Source organism: Daktulosphaira vitifoliae, unplaced genomic scaffold (assembly GCF_025091365.1).
Source record: "Daktulosphaira vitifoliae isolate Bord-2020 unplaced genomic scaffold, ASM2509136v1 Scaffold_5, whole genome shotgun sequence".
NCBI classification, from domain to species: domain Eukaryota; kingdom Metazoa; phylum Arthropoda; class Insecta; order Hemiptera; family Phylloxeridae; genus Daktulosphaira; species Daktulosphaira vitifoliae.
Window position 1 is genome coordinate 13,168,076 of NW_026099576.1, and position 12,874 is coordinate 13,180,949.

General features: G+C 25.3%; 3 protein-coding genes and 1 long non-coding RNA gene across 8 annotated transcripts in view; 3 read left to right on the forward strand and 1 right to left on the reverse strand.

The window, feature by feature from the left end:
- LOC126908633 (aldo-keto reductase family 1 member A1-like) overlaps nucleotides 1-12,874 on the forward strand; it is an 83,758-nt gene that overhangs the window by 28,686 nt on the left and 42,198 nt on the right. The gene's annotated exons all lie outside the window — the stretch shown is intronic.
- Nucleotides 4,534-5,560, forward strand: LOC126908649 (uncharacterized). Of its 2 annotated transcripts, none has more exons than XM_050690915.1 (3): nucleotides 4,534-5,076; nucleotides 5,139-5,280; nucleotides 5,331-5,560. In XM_050690915.1, the coding sequence occupies exons 1-3, from the start codon at nucleotides 4,723-4,725 to the stop codon at nucleotides 5,339-5,341; spliced, it is 507 nt and encodes a 168-aa protein (XP_050546872.1). In that variant the 5' UTR covers nucleotides 4,534-4,722; the 3' UTR covers nucleotides 5,342-5,560. The 2 variants fall into 2 exon arrangements, with proteins under 2 accessions (XP_050546872.1, XP_050546871.1); XM_050690914.1 differs by having other exon boundaries at nucleotides 4,545-5,076; nucleotides 5,342-5,560.
- Nucleotides 5,665-8,385, reverse strand: LOC126908618 (dolichyl-diphosphooligosaccharide--protein glycosyltransferase 48 kDa subunit-like). The gene is made up of 8 exons (XM_050690855.1): nucleotides 8,193-8,385; nucleotides 7,941-8,105; nucleotides 7,026-7,162; nucleotides 6,765-6,953; nucleotides 6,553-6,687; nucleotides 6,341-6,499; nucleotides 6,047-6,277; nucleotides 5,665-5,948 (listed from the first exon to the last, which is right to left on the reverse strand). Exons 1-8 carry the CDS (start codon nucleotides 8,329-8,331, stop codon nucleotides 5,790-5,792), a joined length of 1,314 nt encoding a protein of 437 aa, XP_050546812.1. The 5' UTR covers nucleotides 8,332-8,385; the 3' UTR covers nucleotides 5,665-5,789.
- On the forward strand, nucleotides 7,236-11,305 carry LOC126908657 (uncharacterized). Of its 3 annotated transcripts, XR_007704810.1 has the most exons (4): nucleotides 7,236-7,431; nucleotides 9,461-9,670; nucleotides 9,784-9,888; nucleotides 10,874-11,305. It is a non-coding gene; the product is annotated as an uncharacterized LOC126908657 (long non-coding RNA). The 3 variants fall into 3 exon arrangements; XR_007704811.1 differs by lacking the exon at nucleotides 9,784-9,888; XR_007704809.1 differs by lacking the exon at nucleotides 10,874-11,305 and having other exon boundaries at nucleotides 9,784-10,245.

Genomic DNA, 12,874 nt, shown 5'->3' on the forward strand with positions numbered 1-12,874 from the left:
TTTATGATATGTGTATTTAATTGTTAAGTTTTAGTAATAAGTAAAATTTTTAATCTATTCATGTGTGAATTTTTTTTTTAATAAAATATGATTTTTTATATACCATTTGTAGAATATTGAGATATGAGATCAATAAATATTGAAACTTTTGTAATTGTATTCGAATTTAATGGTAATATACCTTTTTCATTTAAATATGAAGCATCAATCTATATTGAAAATAATATATTCGCAAAGCGGACAAATCCTCATATTTATTTATTTTTAAATCATATCTAAAATAAAATATTTTAAATTAAAAAATTATAACTACCAACGTGTAAATAAATGACATAATTACTGACGTGCGGTCTACCAGATTGTACTCTTGTACTGGTGTACTGGTGTCCTTATCACCTAATCGATTGTCACATTTTACCAGTTTAATCAAAGTTTAATGTTTTTTTTAGTTGGCCAAGATCCCAAATAATTAAATTATTTTTAATTTTAAATAATATTGGCCACAAGTGATTAATTCTTTTTATATAAAATAANGTTAAAATATTAATTTACAAGTAAAAAATATTTATCTCAAAAAACCTTTTCTATCCTTAAGTTTTACTTTTCCCATATTTCATTATCCATGTTACTACTATCAACACCAAACACTAACACCCCAACCAAAAAATACCCTCTTATATACTCCTGGTGTCTTTATCACCTAATCGATTGTCACATTTTACCAGTTTAATCAAAGTTTAATGTTTTTTTTAGTTGGCCAAGATCCCAAATAATTAAATTATTTTTAATTTTAAATAATATTGGCCACAAGTGATTAATTCTTTTTATATAAAATAAAATATTAGACGTACCCAATATAAATCAATTAAATCTCAACTTTATTAATAAAAGTTTAATTTGATATTAAAATAGAATATGAAGTCTTTAAGTTAGCAGGGAAATTTATATTAGTTTGATACATAGTATTTCTTCACATTCATTATTTTTCAATATATATATAAAGTTGATTATTTTTTAATGTAAGTGGTACTTACAAATTTTTCAGAAAATTAAAATTATAATTGAATAGACATTTGTAAGTTATATTATTTAGATATTTACAGAAATTTTTCGACTTCCGTACAAACACTCATTAAGATGCTTGACAGAGATTACCATGATACACGAGTTCTTATTAGTGTCAAAGTCGACTTGCTCATTAAAATTATGTTACTTTGTTGTACAACACATAACGTTGATTTTATTAGTCATTGTAAGTATAAAATAATATTATTACGTGCATTTTGAATTTAATAGGTAATCTTAGTATAACCTTCAAATAGGTGTTCANNNNTTATCACCTAATCGATTGTCACATTTTACCAGTTTAATCAAAGTTTAATGTTTTTTTTAGTTGGCCAAGATCCCAAATAATTAAATTATTTTTAATTTTAAATAATATTGGCCACAAGTGATTAATTCTTTTTATATAAAATAAAATATTAGATGAACCCAATATAAATCAATTAAATCTCAACTTTTTTAATAAAAGTTTAATTTGATATTAAAATAGAATATGAAGTCATTAAGTTAGCAGGGAAATTTATATTAGTTTGATACATAGTATTTCTTCACATTTATTATTTTTCAATATATATATAAAGTTGATTATTTTTTAATGTAAGTGGTACTTACAAATTTTTCAGAAAATTAAAATTATAATTGAATAGACATTTGTAAGTTATATTATTTAGATATTTACAGACATTTTTCGACTTCCGTACAAACACTCATTAAGATGCTTGACAGAGATTACCATGATACACGAGTTCTTATTAGTGTCAAAGTCGACTTGCTCATTAAAATTATGTTACTTTGTTGTACAACACATAACGTTGATTTTATTAGTCATTGTAAGTATAAAATAATATTATTACGTGCATTTTGAATTTAATAGGTAATCTTAGTATAACCTTCAAATAGGTGTTCATTGAGAGCTTTCCCCAAGGAATAAGTTCAGAGAGATAATTGTAATTTTTTCCTATTACATTTCTAACAAATGTTAATAGAATACAACATGTACAGTTTCTTATAGGTAAATGGAGTTACTTAACTTGCCTTATTATAAAAACTTAATTTTTGTTTAAATAAGATTTAGTTATCTTTAAGATACTTTTTTTTATTTGAGCATTATTATCTATGCCAAACAAAAAAATTATTAAATAAAAGAAGTTTGGACAAAGTGGATAGATGAGTTTAGGGGCAAAAAAATGTACCAAGTATTGTTACGAAACATCTTTTAATAAGTAATAATATTGTAAAATTATCTCAAATTTTATATTCTTCTCTTGAAATTAATTATATATTCATATGTAATAAGTTAACGAAAGTCTTTTAAAAAAATTAAAATTATTTACTTTACTGAATACGCCGGTAGAGAAATTATTTTAACTGACACCAATTTATTTTAGAAAAATTTATCTTATTCGAATCTTAAAAACTACTTTCTATCTTTTAGACGAAAAAAAAATTAATTTTTACTACAATCTCAATCATATTAGATGTAACTTTAGTTTTGNGTCTCAATCACAATAGATGTAACTTTAGTTTTGTTTGTTTTAGCAATATGAGAATTCAAAAATAAAATTTCAAATATATCTTAAACTAGTCACTCTTTTATTAATTTCATTAATAGACACTTCTGTAACGGTTTTACCTTAAAAAATAGTTTTAACACTGCAAGTTGTAAATATTTACTTTAGCTAGTAGCTAAATTTTTGACAAATAACGATTGCACGCTATTATCAGACGCGATTGCTAACTAAATGAAAGCCTGATGTGGTTATCACATTGTACTTTATTATTTGTTCATTTTACATTGTTTAAATTTACAAAATTAATTTATGAAGTTTAGATTTTGAGATATTATCATTATTCACTTTGTTCGAGTGTCGATTTGCCTGAATTCTCTCTAAATCATTAACAACAAAATAGGATTTTTGCAATTTTATTTACACGGTTCTTTTTGTGTATGGTATAAGAAAAACTTTTTTATAAACGCGATGAATTCAAGAAACAACTGGAACACGAGTACCACTTTCAAATTAACTTAATAACGAATTGTAAGTAACACAAGTTTCAAAATTTAATAAAAAGATAGCAAATATTCGTCGAAACATTTTGAATTATCAAATTTATACCTTGATGTATAATATTCATCAAACTTATAATTTTCGATAAAATATACACCCAAGAAAGATAAATAACAACAAATTAAATATAGATATTTTTTGAAACAACATTATTTTTAGACATCATCACCACAACATTTTAAATTAATACTTGAAAGATTCAATTTTGAGGGAGTGGGTGTAGCATGGTGCAATGGATCGTTCAGTCGCCGCTTCAACGATGATGTTCAGCTACGTTATATTCTAGTTGGTTCGCAGATGGGTTACCATACACATAACAGTGGTACATGCACACCTTGTGACTCCTTACAAGCTCCTTCAACCATAATACGATTACGTCAGGTTCATCAAAATCCTGTCAAATAGTAAGATAGAGCCGACCCCAAATAATTGGAGTACAGGCTAAAGAGATGATGACCATGACTTAATTAAAATATACTTCTTCAATAAACTGACCAATGAACAATTAGTTGGAAGAATATTAAAACGACTTGATTGGTTAAAAACTTTTTAAAGAATTGCATATTTGTATTTCTTAAAGGATTAGATTAATAACACCTAATCATTTTCATAAGTAAATTATTTTTTATTTTATAAGCTAGATACCTACCGCAGTAGGTGAACGGATGGGTGACCATGCGTGCGCTTCTACGGTGGCGAAAAAGCACCATGTTCCCAATGCAAAAGGCAACGGGAAACCATTGCAATTAAATTTCTCCAAAATATACCAATCCACTTAGTATTAACTAACCTAACGATTGTAAAACAAAAAATAAATTAGATAAATATATATGTTGCCATTTGAAAAAATAAAGTTGACACCCTTATAAGATATAAGGGATGAATATAAAAAAACTCATAATTGATAAATTGAGAAAAACATGATTCTAAAATAATTTTTTTAAATAATGTATTAATATTATATTTATTTTATCGAAAAATAAATATAATATGCTTCGTTAAATTCTAATGACATTGTATACTTGCTGGTAAATTATTCTTGAATATGTTTTATTACTTAATACTATTTATTGTTCGGAATTTCATTTAAAATTGAAAAAAATTAATAGTAATAAAAAAAATTTAATTCACTTATATATGAAACATGTATAGTGGCACAATAAATAAGAATACGGTGCTGAGTAAAAAATGAAAATGAAATCGATTAAAAAAAAAAAAGATAAACAATATATCTCCATATTAAAAATTAAACAGATACATAGGTAGTATTTTCATATTGTTAATCATGAAATTTAATTCAACAGAAAAGTCCATCATGTTACTCATACTGTACTCGGGAGGTTTGAGCGTAGGGTTAGTTTTTACGTCCACATATAAAAATCAATAACGCACAATGCATTACTGTGTAAGTTTGATAACGTTTTATGCGAATTTAAGTTAAATAACAAAGTACATGCTTTATTTTGAACTTTGTAATGATAACATATTTTGCCAATAAAACCAGCTAAATAATAAATAAAATCTAATAAGTTATTTGTAAATACAAGAGACGATTTTTTAGTAATCTTAAAATGTTGGACCAATTCCAATAATGGAACCACGCTACAAAACACTTATTATTTTTGTAAACATTTGTGTATTTTTAATATGCTGTACGTGTCTTAAAAAAACATTTCATTGGCTTATTTCACCACATCATTCAAAATTCAATGAACAAGAACTTCTAAAAACCTCTGATGAAATAAAAATGAAAGCAAAGATCACTTTTGAAAAAAGTAACGAGTTATTGTTAACACGTGATCAATATTCAAGTTATCTTAGTCTTTTTTTTGGAAGTTGGAAAACACTTATCTCAGATTTAACAAAATATTGGTGGATAACAATAGTATCAACATTACTTCCCTTGTTTATGTATTGGAGATTCAAATGCAATATAAGAATTAAAGTAAGATTTTTTAAAACCTTAACTATTAATATTAATTTTTTTAATGATATGTTTCAACTTAGTTTTCTGAATGGAAAACAAATTGCAATCAAAACAAGCAAAATGAAAAAAATAACTCTAGACGGTTAACATTACCTGATTTAACATTGGCTAAGCATGCCAGAAGAGAATCTATGATTGATAAACAAAAGAAGTTATATACAAGTAATTTTAAGTTAAATATTTAGATTATCATAATTGTTTAATAATTATAGAAAAAAATTAGTTGACAGACAACAATCAATTAGCAATGCTACAACTGAACTCAATCTTTCAAGGAAATGGTCGTTTGATAGAGGTGAAGATATGCCATCAGAAAAAAAAAGGACACATCTTATTAGACGATATTAATATATTCAAATATGCTTATAATATTGTATATATATATATATATGTTACAACAATTAACTATGTGCCAATTAAAAAACTGATTGTGACATTGAAAGGTTTACAGTGTTGCTTAAGTTTTTACACAAATACTTCAAAATGATCAATACAAAATTTTTAGTTCTTAAAAAGTACTCACAGAAAAAAAAATCATCTTTAAAGTCATGGTAAAGTATTATTCAGTGGGCGGACTTATTTATTTTTAATAAACATATTTGTACAAACATATTTTTAAAAACACAATTAAAAATTTACATATATTTTACCACCATTTTTAACAGTCTGAATTATTCTCCCTTAACTTTATCACTATCATCTCTATAATGTAGAAACACAAAGCTGAACACAAATACCCCAAACATCATTGAGAAAGCGCTTGCATAATATGGATAAGCACTTAATATAAATCTTTCATACTGAGTGTGTTCTAATGGTATCACAGAAACCTAAAGTTAAAATATAAAAAATTTAATGTAAATCAATAGTTTTCTAAATTTAGCTCAAATAAGTAAATTTGTAAAATTTATTAAAAATAAATTTATACCATGGTAGAGCTTCTAAGAGAAGTGAATCCAATCCTATTATAGTCAACTTTGAATTGATACACTCCATATGTGTCTGGGATTTTAAAAGTAAACTCATATTTGCCAGAACCAATATTTTTTAAGTTACCACGCCAAAATGGATCTATGCGAACAAATTCTACTTGTACATCATTGGCATTATGTGGAATCCAATTTCCATTCTCCCAACGTTCCAATTCAAGCAAATAAACCTTTAATACAAACAAAGAATAATTTTAATTTCAACAAATTTTTGATGGATTCAAAATACTTACAGCCATATCCATTATAGTATAAGAAGGTGGAGGAGATGTTTCTCCAAGTTTATGATGAGAAACAGATTTCACTCTTATTACACCTCTATCCTTTAAAGTCCATAATGCAATATTAATAGCTGCTTCCTGATTTCCTGAGATATCATGGGTTTTTCCATCCTATAAGATAATAATAAATATTTTGCTTATCTTTCATTATTTAATATACTCACAGTTATTCTTTGTATAGAAGATTTAAATGCAGAATCTGAAAAGAAATATAATGAACCAGAAAAAACGACTCTAGCATTGTTTCTTGCTTGAAGAGCTGCTATGAGCAAGAGATCTTTACCAGTTCCAAGTGAATACTATACATAATTAATAAAGCAGTTAGCAGATATATTTATTTAATTATACCAAAAAATATGAAGTCTTTTAAACTTACATCTTTAACAGCAACATCTGGTTTGTAGGAATATGCAGTATCTTCAGCATGTAAAATTGGTAATACAAGAAGATTTTGTGGATCAGCAATAATGGTAGTACCTTCGTACAATAAATCCTTATTATTGGGTTTCCCTACAATTTCTTCAGACTTAATCAAATTTGATGAACTTACAACCACTCTAGTATGCTACCATTATAATATATAACAGTAAATAAAATTTCTAGAATAACAAATACAACAATTAAAAATAATTATTACTTTTCCAGGATCGCTGGCATCATAATTTAAATGATCTATTAATAGTGAGTTTTCTTCTGTTACTTCAAAACCACATTCTGCAGCTAGTTCTCTGAGAGCAGATCCAGTTGAAGCACCACCAGTAAATAACACATTGCCTAGAATGTAAATGTAAAANATAACACATTGCCTAAAATGTAAATGTAAAAGATATTTTGTAACATTAACAGCATAAAAAAAATTAGGAATAGTTACAGTAATCATAGCCATTCAAAATTATCTGTGATTTCAGTCTTACTATAAAATAATAATTATCTTACAGTAAGACTAAAGTGACACAAAAAGAAAGTAATATAGATAATTAGTATCAAGAACAGAACATTTATACGATCAACCTCAATGGATCCAAAGTAAAAATATTAGGAAGGTAATAATATTTAATATTTATTTAGACTGTATGAGCTTATTGCCAATATAGAATTCAATGCTATTCCTAGATCGTTGTAAATTAATAGTTTTTCTTTAGTACCTTTTAAAGAAGTCATAATTTTATAATTGTTGTATTATATCTGAAAGGGCATAATTTACTTTTTGATAGTTTTCAGAAGATACAAAAAATTTAATATTTTTACCTAATGTTTTATATAACTTATCAAATTCAAATATCAATATCCTGTGAAAAACTACACGTGTATATTATATTGATATCAGTAGATCAGTAGTCATATTGAAACATGCTACAAAATGATGATTTAACTTTATATAGTTCTTTATTTTGTAACAAATTGATTTCAAAATAAAAATAGCTAAGCAGTATAGTTTGTAACTCAAAAATATCTTTTGTTTATAAAATTAATAATTTAAAATTCAGGAATTTTCACCAAATCTTATAAATTTACAAAAATTAAATAATTTCATAAATTGATAACGTCTTACCTCCATTATCTATAAATTCAGTAATGGTATCTACTCCCAATGATCCACCAAATTCTTGAACATTTGGGGCAAATATTATCAAATTTTCATAAAAGTATTTTCCATACTTAGAAAGCACTAAAGAAGGATCGTCAGCTGATTTAAATGTTAATTGATATCCTCTATCTGTTAAATATTAAGATATTAACTTTAACTATTACATAATACATGGCCATATTGGTAACATATATAAGTGTAGGCAATTTTACAAACCTTTAAGAGTTTTAAAAAGTATCGAATGTGTTTCTTTGATCACTAAATTGTTCAACAGTACTAACGTTTCTTTAGATGCATTCGAAAAAGCTAAAAATATTAAAGTAAATAATGTGCACACGTAATAATTTAATAACATTTTATTTAAATAGAATCAGGTTTTAAGTAGAAGAATGACCAGTAAAATATATATTTAATTAACGGTTGAAATTTCTGTAAAAATAATAATTGAAGAATTTTACAATACACACTAGGCGATTCCAACCTAAGATAATACGTATCACAAAACGCCACGATGCCGGTAAATAACAATTCTACCAACTTATGTGTGGTAAATGTCGGATGCACAGTATTTGTTATAATCTAGTTGTATTATCACAGCTATATGAAATTCCAGACAATGTGATATTGTTGAAAATACATATTTCCATTGCTGATGAAAATACTGTTGAAATGATTCCAAAAATTTGGGTTAATAACAAAAAATATATATGTATTTAGCCAAAAAGTTGTGTAAAGCCATCACGTTGAATATTGGAAATAATTTTATTAAATTTGGATTATTTTTTTTTTAAATTATGCCTATTAATAATACATATATATTTTTTATAGATTAAAAAACTTTTTGACTAAAAACACATTATTTTAACATTTGATTCAGATGTTGATTTGGTATTGGTAAATTTGTACGATTATAAAAATTGCCGAAATTAGCCCTTAATACATAAAACCATTTAAAGTACTAACAAAAATTAATGATCTAAATTTCAATTATAAAATTCAAATAGTATTAAAAAAACTAGTTGAGGATGACATTTGAAAAATATTTTAAACCTTATTAAAATATTATGCAATATAAATGAAAAATAGTGTCCTAATAAAAACTCTGCGTGGGCATAAAAAAAAGTTTAAAACGAAAATAGTACAATTGAACAGTAAGCTCATTATAAAGCAAAAGTTATATATAACAATAAACATGATCAAATATATCAATTAATTTGTATTATAAACATATTTAAAAGAAATCGACAGAAAGTATCTTAAGAAAAGTATGCTTAATAAACTAAATATAATATATAATAATAACAAACATAATATCAAATAAATAAATAATAACTAATACAATTAATTCATAACATTAACACACAATATTAATAACATCTTATATTAATTATGAATTCAAAAGAAAATTAAAACGTAAAAAATAAAAATGCTCATAAAACGGTGAAAAATGAACGGATTGAATTGATTTTTATATCATATTTCAGAAATGTCATTGGCGGGTTTGGTGAACATTTCAAACCTTAAGTCGTAAAACGCTGGCGTCAGCAAGCGTTATACTCGAAAACGGTTGAAATTTTAAAACGCTCGCGGGTGATTGGGAAAAATTTTTCTGATCTTCGCCAATAATTTTCCCGGAGTCTGGTAACCAAGTACTTTTATTGAAAAAATAAATTTTGAAAATCCAAGCACGCTAGGTAATTTTCCCAGAAAAACGTTTTTTCCTTGTTCTATTATATAATAAGATACATTATACTGTATATTAAATGTCATATTTCTTAAACATTACATACGTTTACATTAATTGTAGAATGAATATTGCATGCAACAAGAAAATAAGTAAAAAATTTTGGTGGAAATAATGAAGGTGTAGCGTTTCAAAATCTATGTCCATGATGTACAAATAAATAAAAATGTATTGTATAAAAATTATCATTTATACAATAATTATCATACATGATGACATTTTTTACTAATTAAAGGATAGAAATATCAACTTTTTATCATACGAAATTGTATTTTATTTTAAGTTTGATGCAGAGCTAACATTAAGAAATTATAATAGAATAAAATATTTACCAATTATAAAACCAGATTATGGGCATAAAAAATGTGAGAATTTTTTAGAAAGCAAATACATGATCTCCGAGTACTCCTAAATATCCAATAATTTTTTGAATAATTTAATTTATATTAAAATTACCAGTATTTTTTTTTAAATATGATAATTTAAGTTAAATAACTCGTAAATATAACTTAATGTCAGAGAATAATTGACAGGAAAAGAAAGTAATGATTATGTATCATAGTAGTACAATTTTTCATAAAAATAGACGAATCATATATTATTATTATGAATTTCATCAATATGACAATATCAGTAATACAATTAATTATATGATGAGTAAATTTAGAAAGCAGCATAATATATATATATATGAGTATATAGATGATATAGAGAATATATATAAATTAATGCCTTCATTACTATTTATATAATTATTCCTTAATATTTCGATTATTAATTAAAAAAATATATATTATGAATAATCAAATCTAAAATTATATAAGTAGAAAAATTAGATTAAATTATCCTCCAAATTGACTAACACAAGAACTACTAAAGGTGAGCATATGCTGGATTCATTACTCCTTTAGCAGGGTCAAACAAATATAATAATTCAAGGCTTTAATAATAAATACAATATTTTTCAGTTGATAAAATCAAAGATATTATTTCAAATTTCTAAATTCAAGGTTATTTAAGTATATATGTTTTGAATAAAAATACTATTTAATTCAGGAATATTACTATTTTTATTGTCAATAGTTTATTAACATAAAACTCCAACCTTAAAATCCCTTAAAGTATTAAATCTAAATTTTAATTAATTTTTCAGAAGAAAATAAAATTTAAAAAACAAATCAAGAAAAGAAGATTCAATTTGCTCAAATTCGATATATTATTCTAATCCTGTTTAATTAGGGTAAGTTCTAAGAGAAGAGTAAAAGCTCATTTTGAAAATTAGACAATGCATGGGACCGAGTATTGTAAATGGATGTCTATAAATTATAATAAATAAGTATAGGATTTTTGTAATTAGTCGAGTTATTAAAGTTCATGTATACTACACAGATTTTTAGTTAAAATAATTTAGCATATTAATATTAAGATTAAACAACGTAAAAAATATTTATTCAATATTTTAAACATCTTTAATTTTCTATGAATGTTTACGCATCATTATTTTTTACTAAGATATTACTTAATTTAAAATTTGATGTTATGAAATGTATTAAATAATAATTCAAAAATATTTAAAACTAAATAATGAATGTATGGTAACAATTATTTTGCGTTAATTTACTGAGAATAAAATAAAATACCAATGAAAATATAACTAAAAGAATAAATTAATTTAATATTAAACATTGGAAAAGAAATCTTTAGTAAATATTCATTTAATATTTTGTGTTACTCGTGGAAGTTTATTTTTATATCGATTTAAAATAAAATAAAGAACAGAAATTTAAATTATCGAACCAAGCTATATTTCGTTTACAAAACAATAGGCATGTTTATTTTACAAAAGAAATTTAACTCGGTGAGAGAAAAAAAAATTAATTAAATAAAATATTGAAAAATGTTATTCAAGAACAAAAATTGAAATTACATATTATTAAATATGCAACAAATATTAAACGGCAATATAAAGGAACAAAGATAATGAACATTTTAACAAAAAACATACCTCAAATGTGTGGAAAACAACAGCTGTCAATCGTTGGAAAAATAATCAAACTTACGTAAGGATTCGGTCTGTAAGGTACGATTGCCGCGCAANCTTACGTAAGGATTCGGTCTGTAAGGTACGATTGCCGCGCAATGAAGAAACTTGGCAGCGACTTGGCCTTCCATGACATTCATACGTATCACGTCACACTTTTTCATCAGACGCCCGTTGCGAGTTGCAAATGCCTCCATTTAAGCGATTGCCTCACTAAGCCTATCGAATACACTCCGACCATATTCGATAATAGTGGATGGCTCATACGATCAACTCTCTGAGCTTCATACATCGAACGGTGTCTGGAACGTTTGGCTCAGTTTGTGCAGATATAACAGATGTTTGATACTATGTATTTCTTTGGAGACAAAATCGTCTATGGTATTCAAAATTTGCAACCGTTAATCTATTAATCTCGCAACACTTCGAAGGCTGAACTCAGTGGACGAGTGTTCCTCGTAACGGACTGTGGATCTCACAAACTCATCTTCAATCGAGTGGATCAGGCGTCGATACAATTATTCGGCATCAGTAGATATCCAATTAACTGGTCCCGGCCTTCTTCGATTTGCATTATTATTTCTGAAAGTTTCGTACCTTGTGAGTCCATGTTGAGCTTGTTGAATGAAATGATTTTCACGATGCACAATTTTTAATCGCAACCACGAAATGTTAATTAGACACTTACTAGACAAATTCTCTTTACCGTATATATAGGTAGGAATTCTATAGTTGCTTAGAAACAGACTTGTTATAATAATACATTTTCAATTTAATTTAAAAAAGTACACTTTGTTATTTTACTTAGAGCCAGTATACTTAGTTATTTTACATTAAGTCAATGTACTTTTTAATAAAATGTTTTTATACTTTGAGCCAGCATATTTTATTATTTTTCTTCTATTTTATTAATTTAATTTTAATGATTGAAATTGTTTTTTTATTGAGCTAAATACTAAAAAATGAATATTATAGTTTCACTGTATGTTAGAAGGTATATTTTAATATAGTTCATTAGACATTTCTTATTAGTATAAGCTATTTTTTTACACCGATTACAAATATGTAAAAATAATAGGTTGATTAGAAATAATTAAAATTATATATTACTTT